Source organism: Prenolepis imparis, unplaced genomic scaffold (assembly GCF_030444845.1).
Source record: "Prenolepis imparis isolate NDT839.2.m4 unplaced genomic scaffold, iyPreImpa1.0 SCAF_11, whole genome shotgun sequence".
Lineage (NCBI taxonomy): Eukaryota > Metazoa > Arthropoda > Insecta > Hymenoptera > Formicidae > Prenolepis > Prenolepis imparis.
The window spans coordinates 2,461,151-2,481,853 of NW_028141169.1; the positions used below are offsets into that span (position 1 = coordinate 2,461,151).

A 20,703-nucleotide genomic window follows, 5' to 3' on the forward strand; every position below is an offset into this window, starting at 1 on the left:
CTCTCGTGGCGGGACAGTGGGACACCTTTCCTCCCTGACGATCCCTAGGGCTACAACTTCCATCGGAGACTTTTGTACCAGATTGAAAGCCGCCGATCGTGCAATGCCTGTCCGGGAGAGCTTAATTGATTTCTAGGCCGGGTTATGTATCTCATACTAACCGTGAAATAATAATACTGTCTTAAAGATGTCGTATCGGATACACACGAAAAAATATGAATATTGTTTATTTTTCCCTTACTGATAGATCTATTGTAAAGCGTTCCGCAACCTCACGGCGTCTGCGCCGCGTCTCTCTGTTCTAGGTTTGGTTCAAAAACAGGCGCGCCAAATGCAGACAGCAATTGCAACAATCGCAACAACAGCACCAACAGCAACAGCAGACCCCTCCATCGAAGAGTTCGCCAAGATCGAACCAGAATCACAGCAACAGTAGCACGGGTAGCAGAATATCGAGCTCGTCGACGACGCCGAGTAGGCGATCCTCGCCGGATTCGCCGGCGCAAGGCAGGGAGGCGCCGGTGGCAGGAAACTCGCCCTTGTCAACACCTCTCCTGTCCACGCAGTCGACGTATCCGCGAGTCGGCGCGACGCCGACCGGCGGCAGTGGAGCCAACAGCAACCTGACAACCCCGTCGCCGCCGCTGACACCGAGTTCCAATCAACTGCAACCATCGACCTATCCGGCGGCGATGAATCAGATCCATCACAGCGAAGCATATGGTTTTCCCTGGAGCTCAGCTGGGTCCGCGGTGAACCACAGCCAATACGCCGGCCAGGGCTACAACGCCTATGGCCAGACGCCATACAGCGGCGATTACTATCAGGCCCAGATCCCCCACATGCACCACAGTCCGCAGACCAATTACCATCATCCGCAATACCATCCCAATATGACCCTCACCTCGTCTATGCATCTGACTAGCCATCATCTGAACCCGGTGACCAGTCAGACTCAGGCAGCCAGCAACGATATTGCGGCCGCGGCTGTTGCTGCCGCATCGAACGACGAGACGTCCGGTTACGTTCTGCCCGAGCAGAAGTATCCATCGTTAGTATAGCGGTCCGGCAGATCCTCCGGGATCTTCCAACGGAACCAGGAAACCGTGAGCGTATCCGGTTCTTCGATGCCCTACCACTGGCGACTGAATACGGCGATCTGTCACGAAATCAACGGCAATCTCGACTCCGACGACAATTGATAATGCGGGAAAGAAAGATAGAAAGAGGAAGCTTCGCCAATGCGTCAATAAACGCACTCCAGATTCGATGAGTATGATAATTAAGAATCAAATGTTTAAATCGTTTACACGAATGTTTTACATCCGGAATAAACGCGATGACAGATATATATTAAACAACATGTCAATCGTTCATCGCATGCGTATTTCGCTAATGCAGAGTTTTCGCAATAACGCTGTATTACACGCATGTGAACATTAAAGTAAACGCAGAAATAATTGCATGACGTCAATCGTCGATTATTTATTGTCAATTGATAGTTGATTCACGCAAACTGTTTGTTGTTATCTCAAACAGGGTATCATAAATGTTTTTTGTTACTCAAAAGCTCTGCCTAGCTTCAACGTTCAATGCAGCAAGTCAGATTATTATTATATCGATGGCTCCAGATCGCATAAATAAATTGCTATTTGCTTATATACTTTGCATGAAGTTTTTTTCGACGTCTCTGGCGTACAGGAGTGTCTTTCGAGGCGAACGATCGCCGAATGACAACAAAACTGCGTACAAAATCACTCATTAGATAATTATTCGATAGTTATTAGCAATAATTATCAGTAATTATCAATAATGTTTAAGTATCGTAAACTAGATTTTGTCTCATGTTTATGATGCATTGTGGTTTTGTCTCTCGGTAATTGTTTGCCATTTTTCTTTTTATATTTTATTTCCCTTTAAAATGTATCTCCTTTCTAAATTCTTTCATCTCTTTAAATCATTGTATAAACTAATTAATTTGTGTTCAAATTAATGATAGCTCTGATTTGATTTTTACTTATGGATGTTTAAAGTGCTTTGAAAGTCTTATTGCATTCTTTTTTTTTTCTTTTACTGTTAGTATACAATTAAGATCGTATAATTAAATAAATTATAATAGAGTAAAATAAAAAACAAGAATATTGCATAATTTATAATAATTTCTCGCTTTTTTCTTTGCTAATCCTTTGAAAAAAGTGAAAAGAAAATGATAAAATGCAACATTATCTTGCTAAATCCTTATTATGAAATATCAAAAAATCTATAAATAGCGATGGAAATAGAATTCATTATATCAATCGTCATCTGATTCTGGATCATTTCATCAGTATTTCGGATTGACAGTGATTTTCTAATGAAAAATCCGCAGAGCTTAAAAAAACAATAAATTATAAATGTAAATAATATAATGGATATACGTATCAATATTATATAATTTCATTTTAGCATTGTTTTATATAGTTATTTCAAAGCATTCTTTAAAATAACATAAGTAAAATTGAAAACAAAAAATTACCATATTTCTTTTATGGTTGACAATGATCCATCTACAAAACGCAATTATATATATTTTTTAATAAGGCTATGTGCATTCGTCCTAACATAAATTATTTTTCCAAATTAATCTACATGTATAAAATTATTAAAATATGATCATTGAGAAATTATTAATTTGCAATATATTTTATATTTTTATTCTGACATATATTTTGTCATAAAATATAAAATATTTCATTAAGTATTCGTTCTTCGATGATCTTATCTTAATTATTTTTATACACAAAATAAAATCAATTAGAATTGATGTATAAAGATATAATAGCATAAAAAAATATAATTGCACATTTTGCAGATGTATCTGCAAAATAGAATTGTTATCAATTATCTTTTGTAAATACATCTCATTGCACGTGGGAAAAGTAATTTTATAATATAATATAATTTTATAATTATATTAATGGTGTTTATTACATTAAGCATCATATATCTCATTAATTTTTTACTATTATTTTCTATCATCAACTGATAATAGAATAATAGAATCAAAATTATATTGTCAAAAAAGATATCGCTCATTTGAAAGCTCATTAATTTTGTATATAAAAAGATATGTAGAATATTTCATAAACGAAGAATGATATATTTTGGTTTATTAATTTCATAAATTATTATTTGTTAGATGAATTTTTTAGAAAAACGAAAATACTAATCTCCCTTTCTAGCCACAATTTTAAGTTTATTACAGGGTGTAACGGTAATCACATTGATACATCTAATATTATTTTATTTTGTTTACTTTGATTTAATGATTAATAATTAAATATATAAACAGTTATAAACATTTTCATTATTGATGCACAAATATTTAATTACTGACTGACAAAATAACAATCTTCGATTTTTTCTCTTTTTCACTTTCTCATTATGATATTGCTAAATCTATTTTTATTACATGTTTTTTGAAACATTCTTTTGGAAAAATAATCAGAGCCAAACGTATACTATATGTATATACTACATTTTTAAAATATTAAAGTCGTTCTCTATATAATAAATATTCGTATTAATATTTGGATACAATTATTTTTCGAAATATTTTAGCGACACTCCTCAACAAAAGATTACGTCAAAAGTTTATTACATTTTATTAATATTAGCAATAATAAAAAAAAACACCCGCAATTTTCGTAGCAGTCTTATTGTTAGAAATCGAATACAGACAATTGGTAAAACACTAATTCGCAATTATCGAAAAGTGATTTTTAATAAATCATATATTGCCAAATTGCGTGAATTATCATTTCTTTTCATATTTTCGCCATAAATCCATCAAAAATGAAATACATATTTGTACCTCATATTTAACGTTGATTTAATTTGTCTGAATTCGAATTTTATTTAAATAATGAATATTTTAAACAAATATTTTATACATTTAAACGACGATAAGTGGATTTTTAGCAATAGATGTGAATTTTGAATGTAAAATTTAATAATCGACTGATCTCAGTCTATCGAAAGATCGTATTTTGTTTTTGAAGAAGAAAAAAAGAGAAGCTTTGCCATATGTAAATTAGAGCAAAAGGTATTCATGGAAATCTTTCAAATTCTCCATAAGAAGTCTGTGTGTGCATCACAATTTATTTTAAGATCTATATAATATCCTTTTGTATTTTCAAAGTTAAAAGACGAGTACTCATCACTGCCGTCTTTATCATTGGTATTATCCTTATTATTACTATTAACATTGTATAGATAATTATCTCCATATCAAATACGGCCAGTAGCCGAAAAATTCTTTGTAAATAGAGAAGATAAATTTGATCTCGTAAGTATATAAGAAAGAGAAAAGAAATAAAAACAGATTCGGAGTCCTATCACAAAATGACGAATGTTGAATAACCTCGGAGTATAAAGTGAGAATTGCCTCGTCAAAGAGAATCGTGTTACATAGTCGTTCCTTTTTATGGTACTCTTTGTCTGCTCGAGGGACATAAACTTCGTAAAAGTTTGCGCCACGCTTTTTCAGACAGAAACTTAATTATCATAATGTTTTTTCTGAGAAGAGAGAGAGAGAGAGAGAGAGAGAGAGAGAGAGAGAGAGAGAGAGAGAGAGAGAGAGAGAGAGAGAGAAGTATATACGCGAGAAAATGCTACTTAATCACATGAGTGTATATTTCGTGTATACTACCTAATGTATATTATTTCCTGAAGCTTAGAGGATATATAATTAAAGAATAAATATATCATTAAGATTAAAAATACGATATGAAAATGATAAAACACCGTAATGGATATTATGACGCACGTAGACCTAAGCTACTTTGTAATAATACGATGCAAATGTACATAAAACGTATATCTCTTGTAAGATACATGATTGTTCTATCATGTGCGAAGATGATCTTCCTACATCAGAAAAAAAATATCGCATATTATTAATAAGCAGTCTCGATTACTTTCCCCCGTTCTTTTCCGGTGTCACGCACCGAATCTCCCCGAGTCTTCCCGAAAAATATCCATCGAATGGAGCAAAACTGCGCGATCGTTTTAAATCGAAATTTTATCGCTTCTCTCGCATACGTGCTCCGATGGGCGCGGATTACGTTTCGAGCTGTATTCTGCGACAGAATTTCCAGCACACACGCAATACGCAATCCCTCTCTCCATTTCGTCCTGTGTGGCAGCTTTATAGATCGCGAGCGCGGTTCTTATTAATCACATTCATGTTCGCGCAAGACCCTACCGCCGCGGGCAGCAATTCTGCTAATGCACTTGAAATTAATTAACGTCAAAGCGACCGCGTTTCGTTATTTGAGCGACCGCGTATTATATCGATCTCGAACCATTAAGCGTATATTAATTACAAACTCGCGGTCGCGCTCGCCATAATCGCGATGCAATGTCATCGTTACCGATGTATTGCGCGCTCCCCAGCGTCTAATTTTTCTCTCGCGTGAAAACCCCTGCGAGGGATGCATCGTGGAATTGATAAGAGCAATTATCTCTACTCGTCCGTTTAATTCTTAAAATTAAGAGATGTCTAAAACGCAGCCGTAGCATCTCTATAAATATAAAATATATAGCTACATTTAATTAACTTTATTATTTAATTACACATATAAAAAATGTAAATACTACTTTATGTTCATGATTATACGAGACAGATTGGCCGATACACAGAAATAAAAAAAATATATTCATTAACGCGTATGAGGGTGCAGATAAAAGAAAAGGCGTAACGCGTCGAATCGTAATCTTTGATCGCTAAACTTTGATCGCCATAATCGATAACGGTCCATTAGAAGATCACAGGTGTACGGATTCTGCGGTGTAGATATACATACGCGTGTACCAAAAACGGTGATGGCAGGGTGTGCGTGTTTTGTCTGTGTGCACGCCAGGAGTGTGTTTCTAAATGGCCTAAACATCACAACAAAGGACCCCATGCAGGCATGAAGGAAAGCGAGCGGCCGCCCTATGCCCAGCTAATTGGACAGATCGCGTACCTGTCCAACCTTTTGACGACATAATCCGGCGTCCTTTCTAACTCATCAAATTAACGAGCTATAACGAATTGTTCGTTGTCCGCGCGCGCGCTTTGATGATCCTTTCGCATAATCGGGGGTACAAATCCTCCGCGCGACTTTCTCTTTAAAGAGGATACGGACCTCATGAAAGACACACGCACACTCAAAAGTATTAGTCGATTTCCAAGCTGGATTTCCGTACTGGATTTGCGTCATTTGATGCTCGTTTAAGCAATCTTTATGACAGCCGGATCGTATATCTTACATCATATGCAACAAATTATGTCGTCGCAAAAAAATAATTCGAAAGTCTTATGATTTATTAATTCACGAAGACAAGAGGAAGATAACCGAATAATATATAATTTTAATAATATATGTCTATTCAATCGCTTGCTCTTTAGAAATAAATTGTATATACAGGGTGTCCGGTAATAGTCACGCCAACCGTCGTGTGCAGATTCCTGGGATCATTTGGAGACGATTTTTCCTCAGCAAAAATGTCGAGACACCAATAATTTTCGAGTTATAAGCGATTGAAAATAAAGGGTTTTTCGCAAACAAAGCCTTGTGGAAATAAAATAATCATAAATTCACATTCTTCAGTTAATTTCAGGTAGAGTTTACTTTAATAGAATTTTAATTTAAGGCTTAGTTACAAAGATACATGATGGCAAAAATTGGAAACATGCAAAAAATAATGACCTCCCTCGACATTTTCGCTGAGGAAAAATCGTCTCCAAATGATCCCAGGAATCTGCACACGACGGTTGGCGTGACTATTACCTGTATAAAAGAAAAGAATAATGAAGCGAAGAGAGAGAAATACAGTTAAGATCATAAATCATAGTATGCAAAATAAAGGAAAAAACGTCAAAAATGATTGATAAACAGAAATAAGTGTTCAAACATGTCAGATCCTGTTATTCACAAAGAGAGCGTCGCTGTGAGAAACATATTTTTGAGGGACAACAAAGAATACATAATGCTTTACGACTAGGTAGTGCCGATTCCTTGTTGCATTGCAAGGAACTTGGGCGCGTCAACGATCGCTTCCATTCTTGCGGCGAAGACAATGGCCTTGAACTTGGCCGAGTGTCGCGGCGAAGAGTTAAAATCGGCTTGCGTTTAGCCGGATCCCATTATAACAACTACGGCGGAGCCGACGGTAAGCTTCATGCCTCGGTTGCGCTCACTGTGTCACCAGGCTAAGCCCCGACTTACCTACCTACATCCTCGCAAACGGTTCTGTTACCCCTTTTCCTCAGCAGTGGCCTCCCTGCCGCTATCTCTCTCTCTTTCCCTCTCCCTCTCTCTCTTTCTTTCCTGGCTTAATACTTGCATTATTTCCTCTTCTCTTCGCCGCGTATCCAAAACTTGGTTCCAAAATGAATGGCACTGTGACCTGTCTTTCGAGAAAAACGGAAGGCAACCGATCCGCCTGTTTTTGTCGATGGATAATTTGGACGATTCGATGAATTGGTCAGCGGATTGTCAGAGAGTGGCCCTGATAATCTTTATATGAAAACGCCGCTTTCTCGACGTGATGGCAACGTTAACAATTGCGGGGAAATTGTGAAATAAAATCCACAAATTTTTATTACGAAATACATGGGAGAGATTTTATAAATTCAATTGAAGAATATACTACTTTTTTTTTATCGTTAGCAGAAATATAAAATTTGTTGAGACTACAGCTGAAAATAAATTTTTAAATTGTCCGCGCACCCTCACAGTTTATCGCATCTAGGAAAAATATAAAAAAATCTAAATAGAGTTTGCTATATTTATTTATTATTCGTATATATATCTTCATAAAACACACATCGAACGTTAACGTTCTCGCGCATTTAAAGCACGTCGTAAGAGGATTGATTATAAAACGCGATTTACGAGCGATATATCTCCATTCGTTTAACCTATATTTTATGTTTTTCCTCCCACCGGTGGGTCACAGGTGAAAATGAGTTTCGCAGGAGGGGTTTGCATGTTTACATGCATTACATTTTTCACCTGCGTCCTGCGTACGGCACGATTGGCGGCTTGACGTGCGCGAATAAGTCATAATTTATAGACGCACCTCGCTTCGCGAAAAATCTCGACGCTAAATCGCCGCACGCGCTCAACTCTATATCTGCAGATTCTTCATATTTCGCTGAATCGCGTGAACATTTTCCACGAGCAAACAGTATAAATAATGAAACGTCGCAGTGCGCACTGACTTCATAATTCGTCGGTTAAATAATTAAATTGCACCCGCGGGTGCGCGAGCGCGATTATCATTCGACTTATTATATATTTCCGCGCGCGGAAAATTAACGGCGACCGCCATACGGAAGATTAATTTATGCCAGGAGGAGATGGGGGGAAAAAAAGGAGAAGGTGTGTGGCGGAAAAATGAAAGGAGAAAGGGGGAGAATTATCTTACCCAGCAAGCGAGAAGACGAAGAGGATAAAGAGCGGATAAAATTTTCACGCAATCTCGAAGGTTCGTAAAGTCCAGAAGGGAATTCTTTCTCGATTGGCAATATCTCTAACGAGAGGAAGAGACGAGAAGGAGTTGGAGGGTAAGGAACAAGCATGGACTCTCTCGAGTGGCAGAGGATGATGGGGAGCAAAGGCGGAAGGCGGGGGGGGGGGGACAAATCGGCAGGATCAAAGAGGCCAGCTCGTGCAGCCGTAACTAGATTTCCCGTTCCCACTTTGAGGATCGCTTAATGCTCTATAAGCGGCAGTTTTAAACTCGAGAAAATCAAATCAGTAAGGAGAATCGGGATCGCGCCGCAAATTCAATTGAAAAAGTCGCTAGTCAGTGCGCATCGCGACGTTGGCGAGAACGCATTCTTGCCCGCACGTACCCTTTGATCTTGATTCTCTATCGCCCTTCCTCGCCCTTCGTATTCTCTCGTACTTCCGCACGATCGACTCTGACAGTAATTTTTGCGGCAAACTCGATAGCGGATCCGTGTCATCGTCCGCTAATAAAAGAAACGAACGCTGACGACGACTATTTCGATGTAGAACAACTAAACGGGCGAGGAAATCAAAGGTTGCGTGAAATAATAGTTATAACAAAGCACAATCGATTGAATTAATTAAATTTAAATTGGCAAAATTGATCGACTAATATTTCAATCGAGAAAAAATTGACATTTAAGGATAAAATGTTTCCATCAGGTACGCTAATAATTTCTTCTCTCTGATCATGAATCTCTAAAGTCGAAGTACATATTAAATAATCGAGAATATAGAATATAAAGTCGAAATGTAAAATAGTTACCCACGCATTATGCGCGAAGGGAAGAAGTAGCGATTCGAGTTATTAAAAATTCAGCACCGCCGCGCTTGAAAGGACCTTCACTCATCCGTATATTGAATCGCTCGATAATCGACATGGGGCTTCGTCGAGGAAGAGCGCGACTCGATGCGTTCGCTTCGAACGTAAAAAAAGAAAAAAAAAGTACGTTCGATTCTTGCGCGCCGTCTCATTTGATCATCACAATATTATCGACAGGTCTCGATCCGGATGGATTAGCGTCCTCGCGAGGCTTCCGGGGCCTCGAAGGATCTCGCCTCGTCGAAGATGCCTTCGCGCTCGCTTACAATTTCGTTCGACGGCAACTATTAACCTGCACAATCGATCGCGCACTCGATCGAGAAATTTTTTGCCGGCCTCCCACGCTTCGACCCATTTTCGACCTTAACCGGCGGCCAGGAAGATCAGACGCTCCGCCAGGAAGTCAAGGGGGCGCGAATGCATTGTTGAGCTCCCTCTGTCCAAACATTCGACTCGCCCCGTAAACGATCAACGCATCTATCCTCTGTACCCTCTCTTCCCCGCTTCTGCCTTCCACTGTCATATTCCCCCCCTCACCTTTCGTTTTCATAGTCCCACTCGATCCTTCCGTTGGACTCAGGAAAAGTGTCCGCAGGTAATCCTAAAAAATGGACTGTCGGCTTCCGCCGCGGGGCTGCACGTACGTGGAGGAATTCCTTCGCAGCGTGCACACGTGTGCATGATGCGTAAAGTTAGAAGAACGCATAATTTGCTTCCTGAATATAGAGAGATGAAAGCGAAAATGTTTTCATTGACGAGATAATCATGAAAATGGTGAGCGAAAAGCGCAAGCAGTAATTTTAGCAGCATAATCGATTAATCGCACGTGACACGCGCGCAATATGACGGGCTATCGAAATTACGAGCTGTTGATTAACGGTGGACGATTGCATTGTATATATCATGATTGCTATCGCGATAAAACTGTTAAATGTGATGTAATTGCCGTTATTAAGACTCTTATACAATTTTTGCTACTCTCTGGCATGTTTTGCGTTATAGGCGTTATATTCTCGCTTCTTTTATCGATAAAAGCGCTTTTATCGAGATTGACTATTATATTTCGACTTACATTCTATATTTTCTCGATTTTTTTATAAGTACTTCGATTTTAGAAATTCATGATCAGGGAGAAGAAATTATTAACGTTCCTGATGGAAACATTTTATCCTTAAATGTCAATCTTTTCTCGATTGAAATATTAGTCGATCAATTTTGCCAATGATCAATTTTATCGGGAATATGGGCCATATACTAGAATGAGTCTAATATTATAAATTGTCATATAAATGCTTTAGTTACAGATTGACTGTATAACGTAAAGTTATTTTCAATATTATATCTGAAGAATATTTAACGTTGATCATACATTGTGGTTAGAGCTTCAATTTAAAGCGAGACGATACGTCAAATATAGCATACATTATTATCCCAGCTACGTTTTTCAACTTTATTAATTATCATTTTTCAGTCTTCGTGATATTAAAATTTAACATGAATTTTCACATAGCGTTGTTTTTTACCCATTATCATATTACGTTGCATTTCTGTAATATATTATAAATATTATGTACATATATACATACATGTATAATATAAATGTATATCATAAATCTTTTTTTTTACATCGTTTGTTACATTATAAATCTTATCGAAAAATAAGCGAAATTCTTCTAATGTGTTAATGTTATCAATATCAAATTCCAAATTGCATTCTTATCGTTCTTAGAGCCGCGTTTCAAGTTAAGTCCGTACACTTTGTCCTATATCTCTATATCTTAACCCGCCCGAGTTCTATGCTCTTCACTTTTGCGACTCTAAAACCTTCCCTATTTTAAGGAACACGAGGCACTCACTGTCAGAGTAAAAGAGTACCGTGCAGTTATAAGTTCTGCACACAGAATGAAAGTATATAGCACGGATCGGTCGGATGGGGGGACAAGAAGACCGCGGATGTAAGAGTAAAAAGAGAAACGGAAAGAGGACATTGGACGAGGTTGCCAGAGCAGACAACGGAGTGAGAGAGAATCGACGATAAGGAGAGAAAGGAAAGGAAGAAGGGTGGGTGGGTGGATGAGGGGAGAGAGAGAGAGAGGAAGGAGAGAGCAGAAAGGGAGGCAGAAGCGAGCTCGTCTCCACGAAGAATCTCCCGTGCAAGAAGAGAGAGCCGAGAGAGGGTCCTATAAATAATTAGCGAGGAGTCGCTCTCCGCTCGGCGGGCGTAAGCGGCTTACAACCCCCGCTTCTCCGCCCTCTCCTCTTTCCACTTCCCGTTGCTTCCCGCTCGTTCCTCCACGAGTAACCCACCATTCCCCCTTTCCCCAGATTCTCTACCGTCCGCGATTGCTGCCCCTCGCGACCAGCAACTACCCTCGCTACTACACCCTCTCGTCCGGCTTCTCTGCTGCCTTCTCTCCGCTCTGGCGGAACCAGCCAGCTACGATCGCTCTTCAGCTCTCTGCGAGCGATCCCTACGCGCGCCACTGAGGGCTCCTGGCATCAGAGATAGGAAAGAGCCACCGTTACGCGACCGTAAAGACGTGGGTGTATCTGCGAAAGCATCGACATAGGAATAGGGGAATGAAAAGAGCGTCAGGGGAATAGTTCGTGGAGATGCAGTTATCGGTCAGAGGAGATCGGCTCGTTAATTGTCAATAATGAGGGGATCACGTGCCTTTGATAGTGAATTTTGATGCGATGCTCTGATCGTGATGATAAATAACGCTCGAATCATCCGGCAAGAATTATATTGTTTTAATCCCTTCAATTAGTACTTTTATATATATATACAGGATGGTTTATATATTATATATATATTTTTTTTTCTTTTTTCATACAATTCTAAAGTTATATATTTTTTTCGTCAACCTTTATATATACTCTTTATATATAATCTTTATATATTTTATCTTTATATATTTCTCTCTCCCATATTTGTAATTTCGATATTTTCACAATTGACATTTTGCAGAACATGATTTTTGCAAATATAGAGCTTTTACTGTAATCTGAATATATATTGGTGTTGTTTAATTTTGTTAAGCAATGTATAGATTTTAATGTTAACTACTTAAAACATACTAAAACGTGAAACATTAATTACTTAAAACATATTCTATATTATTTCATATTATTTCATTTATTGACGTAATAATAGATTTAACTAATTCTGGTACTAAATATACAATAGAATTTTGTAAAAAGAATCTCAACATGCGGTCGTAATCAGTTTGCAAACTAGTATCTGATAGCGAAACTTTGAGTTTCGGCGGTTTAACGGAGTGCCGCTTAATTATCCGAAGCGCTTGACGCCAACGACGATTGTCAAAAGCCTTTTAGAAATGAGTCGAAAGTTGAGAACGCTACTCGGACGCTCAAACTAGATTACCGTTGCCGAATGTTAAGCCACGGACAACTGTTGGAGTTTGTTGTGACCAAAGTCCCTAATCGTTCGAGATAAGCGTCCCGATTACCGAGATTCGCGATCAATATCGCGTCAAGAATCTGAGTGATCTATCGTACGTACGCGATTAATGAGTGAAAAATATTAAACTAGTAGATGAATGATATTTTTTTTCATGGCTTGGGGAAAAATTAGCTCGCTATCAAGATTAGAAAAGTCGAACAACCGTGATTTAGTCAGGGACATAGCTTATCATTTGCCGGAGGAATATATAAATACATATTATACATATGTTCAATTATATACGATATACACGTAGCATGTTTCAACAATTTTATGAAATTGCATATTAGCATTTTCAATTAATTTTTTAGAGATAAAAAATAATTATCAAATAGGATTAGTTACAAAATACAGATTTAAAAAATCCACCCGTCAGCAATCTTATTTTTCAACTTTAATTATATTAATATCAATTCTTATTGATTATTAATATAAATATTAATAAAAAATTCATAAGATTTTTATTTTAGTTCAATTCCGTTGCAATAAAGCAGAGGATATTTAAATGGGAGGCAATCATCGACATTCTGGCAGACAAATGGGATGATTCGACGTGCGTACGATCAACAGGAAAAGGGAATGGTAGAGGAATGGGGTTAGTCAGTGCTACAACAGGCTTAACATCCGAGACGCCGATGTTGACTAACTGGACTAACAACGCAGTAGTGTTTACCATCCTGGCGTTGTTGGTACGTGGCACGTGCTCTGCCTATTCGGTTAGCCGACCTTATGTTTATTACGATCGTATTGCTCGCTTCAACGGTCTCCTATCTGTCAGTCTTTTGAGATTTGCAAGTCAAGTACTTTTTACTTTGCTTTATCGCACATGAAATTTCATGTGTAACATTCTGTTATCATTCTCTACATAACCGATTATTTATTACGAGATTATTGAAACAATTTTAAATAAACAGCATTATTGATTATGCACTTTTCAAGCATGAAAATACATACGCATAAAGAGTCGGGTATGATATAAGATTCCGCATTTATGTTTGAATAATTTCATAATAAATAATTTGTATACATACAGTATACGTACGCGTATTTTTGCATAATATTGAATAAGAATCAAAATGATAAATCCGTGATGCTTTTTTCAGGAAAACGGATAATCTGACGTCTTCTTTATCGAAATAACGAACGTAAGAGATAGCGATACCGGGGAATTCGCGATTCAGTGCAGCGAAATCGAAGCACAGAAACGGAGGGTTCGAACGCCGACCCGCTACGGATTCGATCCAAATGCAATGCGTCAATGACGTAACGCGACATCACGAAACGACCGCGTGCTCGTCGCGCGGGTCCTTATGCACAAAGTGAATCTCGGATTACTGGTCTCTGGGGCTCCCGGAAACCCTACACCGTCGCTCCGAAGTGAGGCGCGACGTACACAGAAACGAGAAAGACTGAAGGAAAGAGCAAGAGAGAAAGAGAAAGAGGGAGAGAGAGAGAGAGGGAGAGAGAGAGAGAGAGAGAGAGAGAAAGAAGGGGAGACATAGTCAGGCTTGATGGATGTCTGGTACCCGCGATTCTCGTGTCGACCGACGCACGTCTCGTGGCCGCGCTCTATTAATGGGCTCGTAATAGCCTATTTGTGATCGCTAATAGCCGAAGCCCCCCCGGTCTTCTTCGCCCCTCGAGCGCGTCTCCTTTTCTCCCATCCCATCACCGCGAGAGAGAGATTCCCTCGGGAAATCTGGACCTGCAAAATGGATCCGATCTACCGCGTTCGACCCTCTGGGCGACCCTGCGTTTTTTTTTTCTCCTTCCTCTTTCGCGGCGACTTCGAAATTACCACGGAGATACTGCGAGAACTCTACCGTCGTCAATAATCTCTCTTAATGTGGATCTCATGATGTATCGGTATATATATAAGTATGTATCTGGCATTTAGTCGATAGTAAGATTATTTTCTAGGACGCATCTTGATTGGAATATTTTCAGAGAATTAACAGAGCGCGCTAATAGATTTTTTGCTCGTTTTTATTTTGTCAGTATCGCGCTGTTAAAACCGCATAGCACGCACGAAAAATTGACAGTTCTCTCAAAAATGTGGTCGAAGCTCGAATGCATAGAGTGGAAGCGTCTTCTAAAAAATGTAACTGGCTTATCCGTCAAGCCCCAGTAAATTTCACTAGTAGCTCGACTTTTTTAAATATACGCGAAAGCATTTTTCAATCTTTTTCACTTTACCTTCTCATTAAAGAATTTTTTAGCATCGAAGAATAAGTGTTGAGAGTTGTAAGAATATGTTGTTACAGTCACCAGTGCATTGCTTTCTTTGCATATATGTATAATAACCACATATACGCATCCCCAAATATTCATTTTATTATCTTATATTAATAAGTCATTTAATTTTGTTAATCAAAAATAATTTAACAATTTAACGTATAAATTAAAATAAACATATAATGGTCTAACAAATATATGATATTTCTCTGTATGCATTATAGCTTATAGAAATAATTTTGAATAGAAAAGTTACGAAATTCTTATTATATAGAGTATAGAGGGCAAGTTATTTATCACAAACATTCATTTAGCTTCGCATAGAAGGAATCGTTTCCGGAAACTGGGTTTTATATACGTCGCGTTGCGACATTTAAAGGATCACAGTAAGTTAGCCACGCGTGTACCTCACGCCACGGATGCGTCATCTTAAAATTGATTCACGCCGCAGGAAAAAGTAGTGTAGGAGTAGGATAAGAAAGAGCGAGGTACCCCCCGATTTCCTTCCTTCGCGCACAAGGAAATCTTTTACGTCCGGCGTAACGCCAGATTTCTCATACAATGCTGAGTGATGAAAGAAGCAAAAGGAGTCGATGTAGCAGGTAGCCTCGAATGGACGACCGGCGCAAAGAGATGCCCATTCGAATGGACCCCGCATCAACGCGAATGATCAAAAACTCGTTAGTCCCGGCCCGACTTCCCCGGATAATAAATGTGGGAACACGAACTGCCACTATATCCAGAACACCCACTTCTGCTGGCCGAGATTCTGGCATCCGTCCACCCTGCTACTCGTGTTACGCTACTTATAATTCTCGCGATTGTACTGGAAGAGGAATCGCCGCTATTACGAACGGCGACACTTTTCGTTTTCCAGATGTTTTATGTTCTAAATATCTCCTTTTCGATCTTCTATTTATGACGAGAAAAAGGTATTTATATATTTCGCAGATTATAACGATCAGTGTAGATGATACTACATATATATTAATATATTTTAATATTTATTAATAGCGTGATTTTAAGAATAAAGAGAATCATAAGGACATTTTTTTTTTTTTTTTTCTAAAATCACTACTACGAAAAACTTCTATGGTCGTTGGGCTGTTACGATACCGATTGTACCTATATTTTGACACTGATTGTAAGTAAAGTTCGTGCGGTATAAGGCGATGATGCCGAGATTGGTGACTGCGTGGAATCAATTTCTTATTGGTCGTACGCGATCAGTATCTCGCGTCCCGCGAGTATTACGCTGCAGAATTACGTGAATGGACCGTGGGATTGGGCCTCCCCGCGGGGTATCGCTTAGAAACTCGCCATTGACTGGCACAATCAAATTATCTGCGAGTGTATCGAGAGTCAGAGTCTGACGCGATCTCAGCTTGAGTCAAAAAACTCGCACAATCATATAATTTGCTTATAATTCACTCGCTCGTGTCTGTTTAAACTTTAATTTCATGAAAAAATATAGCTATATCATCGTATGTATGTGTTAAGTATTAAATATATTGAGAATATAGATAGATAATAAATGTTGCAACAATTATATTTTTTATTTTACTTGCTATCAATCGCGAAGATCAATGATATCGATTTTTTTATATTTAATCTAATGCCATATATATATTAACAATCTTCTATTCTTTATACAAGATTTATAATATCAAAAAAATATTTCAGATGAAAGTTTCGAAAGTTTCGAAAGATATATTACGTATAATAAAACATGATAGAAAAAGCAAGGGTCTAAGAAATAAACCTTGAACAAAACACTTAACTTTTCCGTGAAAAATATTTTCACACGAAATCGTAGTTTCATGGAGCACCTGTGAAACTAGAATCATGATATTGTAAACGTTCCGACGACCGAGATGACATGCAAAACTGTCTCAGAAAAGAATAGATCAATGCATCCGCAATGAAAATCCACTCGAAACCCATGGAGCATCTCTGAGCATCCATTTTCCTCCCGTGATTCTATCTGCATTCGCGTGATCAATCACTATCAATGGCGTTCGCTGCCACTCCGGATAGTGTTCGCCGAACGAGACGGGTGGGTGGACATCCCGGACACAATGCTTATAATGGAGCCCACCGTGTCGATGGAGTCGATCGAATTTACATTACGTTGCTAGATCGAACGGTAGTCGTACGACGAAAGTAAACCACGCGAGATCTACGATTAGAAGATTATCGAATGGAAGTCGATGTTTTGAGTCGATTGATATTAAATTGATTATTGCAGGAGAAAGAAATGTTCCATCTTCCAATTCAGTTACATATTTTTACTTATAGTAAGAAAAAAATATTTATTTTATTTATTTATTATATATTATATATTACACGTCAAAAAGAAAAAATAGAATGATAAAACATTTCGAAATTCTACATAATCTACGCTGCGCGCTCTAATCTGGAATTTGTTCAACGATGATATAACTTAAGTGATCGTATAATCAATGTCAGGTACTCGGCACGGAGACGAGGTATGTATCTTATTAAAACCGGAAGACACTTATCATTCTCACTAACCCCAAGGCGCGCGTGACCCCGTCGGGTATGGCGAGGTGTGTAATTCATTGACTTGGTAACTCGGTGACTTTCAGCGGTGATTTACGCGAAAGCTTCATAAGCGGCTTGCCTCAGTTTCAAATTCCGTTCTCTCCTCGTCAATGAGCCCTGCATCGCGCTAGTGCGACAAGGAGAGTCCTCGTCGTGGCGAAAGAGGAGGGGAAAGGGGGGGGCTTTCCCGGGACGGAAAAGAGACAGACAAATCCTGGGCGAAGGACATAACGCGCGACTGGGACGAAAGAGAGTAGATAGAGAAAGAGAGAGAGACAGAAGGTACGGATAAAGGGGAAACGTAGCAAAGGTTATTTGCACCGAGTTGTCTTTTTTCAGTGCTTTTTGTTCGAACAGTTTGTCGAACGGCTCAGCCGGCTGATCTTCGGGATGATGAGCATGAACTACATTCTATATAAAATCCGGCAGCGCTTCTCTCGAGCGCCAAAGCACGAATGCGCTTTCGCGCGCATCGATCGTTTAACGAGAGTCGTCCTTAAGCGTCTGTGCAAGAAGAGATTTCGGAAACGACTTTGGCGCCCGCAGAAAAGGGATGACCTCCCGAATATCCGGGGCTGATCTCCCTCGTCGAGATCCTTGGAAGATTGCATGAGCGCACCGAGGTTATAATTCGCGACTTAATTCCCGTGTCGAGAGGTCTGTCGTCGCTTTGTTTAATTCTCGGGGTACCCCTTCGATTTATGAGTCTCTCGTTAAACACATACATTTCCGTTTATTCCTGTGGCTAATCGAATTGTCGGATTCATGAATGTGATGTGTTTGTACGTGTGTATTGTTTATAGTACAATATAAATAAACGAGTGATTTTGATTCGTTAATTAATTAAGTACAATGTACGCGTTGTATTTTGGAATCTCTGCCGTTGAAAACATTTGTCTTCTCATCTGCCGACAAAATTTCAGTCACGAATAGAACTCGCTGAGGAATAATCCGCAGCTGCGAGCGTTTGTCTCGTTTAGAAACGAGGATAATAATCTTTAAGTGCCGTCTTATATTAATTGAAACCGGCGTGGCGAGTGTACAAGATAACAGAGGTGCGAACGCCTGTCTGTTTTGGCGTTACAAGCAGGATAAGCTATAATGAATATAAGTAGATAGTAGCCAATTTTCTTTGTCTTGATGGAGTGCTCGCTAAAATTACACAACGCGCGATAACCTAAGAAAATTTTGTCATGAATATAGATCACGTATAAATGTCAATCTTAATATTATCGCAAATATTGCCGCAAAGTTTTACAAATAAAAAAAAATTGGCAGTAGAATTGCTGCCGATTAATTAATTAATCGTGTCAAACTAGGATCGGTGGTTCTTACTTTAATGCTATGTAATACCTGTAATACCACTATCGATTTGATGCAGATCTCTTAATGCTACTGGGAGTAGATTACGGTTTAAAAACTGTGCGAGCGTTTTATGCGCCTTATCGCGTAATTTGAGTTAAAACCGGCAATAAATTTGTTAATCTTTTCATCCATATTGTCCTGTTGTTTGCAGAAATAATTTTAGCGTTTTATCAATTATAAACAGAGGATAAATAATTCTCAATTATAAACAAAAAATAAATAATTTTGGAAAATGATTCTTTCCGTTTTTCCTTTCTTTTTCCACTTATATCTTCAGTGTCAAAAATGTAAAGATACCCGCTTTACAAAGTATCTTATTTATTATCAACATAATTAGAAACCGAGTCATATTTGTATTTATAAGCTCCAACAGAGTCTCTCTTCTAATTATTCTTTTCGAACAAATAAATTTTTAGACAATCTTCTTGGTATAAAATAGGATGAAACAACTAAAGTGTAATTTCTTTTGTCAATTTCCAGCTTTAGTAGTAGAAAGTATATGAATATTTGCTCTATGTACATACGTCGTTGATTTTTTCTCCCCATTTCGCATCTTTGCGCAAATTCAAGAGAGGACATCAAACATTCTGCGGCGAACCACTCTTCACATACACACACATACACATACATACACGACACTATTTACGTTTGCGCCACGTGTGTCCGGAATCGCTAATTCCCACGAGCTACAAACGAGAGACAGAAAGAGAGCGAAACACTCGGGCATATCACGTCGATACGTCATCGCGTCTGTCAAAAAAGAAACGCGCGTCTCGTCCGTCTCGTCGTCGACGTCGAAATCGATGGCAGAAACGCAGGTGCAAAAAATTGACGGAAATCACCGCGGCGCCTCGTTACGTTGCGTCTCGTACGACGCGTAGCCCCGATCTGTCAATGAGGAAAATTGGCGTAAGAGCGCATGAATGGACCCCGGTAGTGAATAAAGTGGCCGCGGCGTTAGTATAGGTTTATGGAAGCAAGCCGGTTTTAGCTACGCTAATAGCATAGTAATGCTGGCTGATCTTTTCGAAATCCCGTAAGAGCATTAACCGCTCGCACGTGAGCAAGTTAAATTGCTATGTTGCGGGTATACGCGGGTATGTAGCTATCACCTGGCTACAGAGCGTGTCAAAAGGAAGGGTAAAGGAGCGCCGACGGATCCGGGGGGGGGGGGGGAATCCCGAGACCCATCGGGGGAGAAAAATTATTCGCGCTGGCGTCTTCGAGCGATAACGAGATTAAGGCGACGAGATCCAGCGCGAGAGGACGAACGTCGAAGAGCGCCGAAGAATCCTCGGTCTCTCCAAGATTATTATCGCGCGTGCCATCGGGTTTTGAGACAGGCTGTAATGTGATTTTCGATAATCTGCTAATAAGGCGCGATCTGTATTCCGTGGATGTGCGTTTAATGTTACGGTGGACGGAAATTATAGCGCGTGATTACCGCTATTAGAAATGTTATATAAAACAAACAATTTCTCACTCACCGATACGTGCAATAGCGAAGTGTAGTACACAGCACATTGATCTGAAAACAAAGTATTCAAATTATGATACATGTGTGTAAATAAAAATAAAATTATATATATATATATATATATATATATATACTGAAAAAAGTTGTTAACTTGACTAAATCGTTCAACTAAATACTATTTTGTTAATTGAACATATAGAAATATTTAAATTAAATATAACATATTAAA

The 20,703-nt window shown here is 38.8% G+C and overlaps 2 protein-coding genes across 4 annotated transcripts in view; one reads left to right on the forward strand and one right to left on the reverse strand.

The window, feature by feature from the left end:
* Positions 1–2,057, forward strand: part of LOC145943170 (uncharacterized) — a 50,809-nt gene extending 48,752 nt beyond the window's left edge. Inside the window, exon 4 of one of the 2 annotated variants that reach the window (XM_083050641.1) lies at positions 306–2,054. In XM_083050641.1, the coding sequence (XP_082906767.1) occupies positions 306–1,061 (756 nt within the window). In that variant the 3' untranslated portion in view covers positions 1,062–2,054. Of the gene's footprint in view, positions 1–305 lie in introns of both variants that reach the window. The other variant, XM_083050640.1, reaches the window with a different exon arrangement.
* Positions 1–20,703, reverse strand: part of LOC145943173 (uncharacterized) — a 103,585-nt gene that overhangs the window by 61,340 nt on the left and 21,542 nt on the right. For both annotated transcript variants that reach the window (XM_083050646.1, XM_083050647.1), the window contains exon 4: positions 20,485–20,525. In XM_083050646.1, coding sequence (XP_082906772.1) covers positions 20,485–20,525 — 41 coding nt within the window. The remainder of the gene's footprint in view (positions 1–20,484; positions 20,526–20,703) is intronic.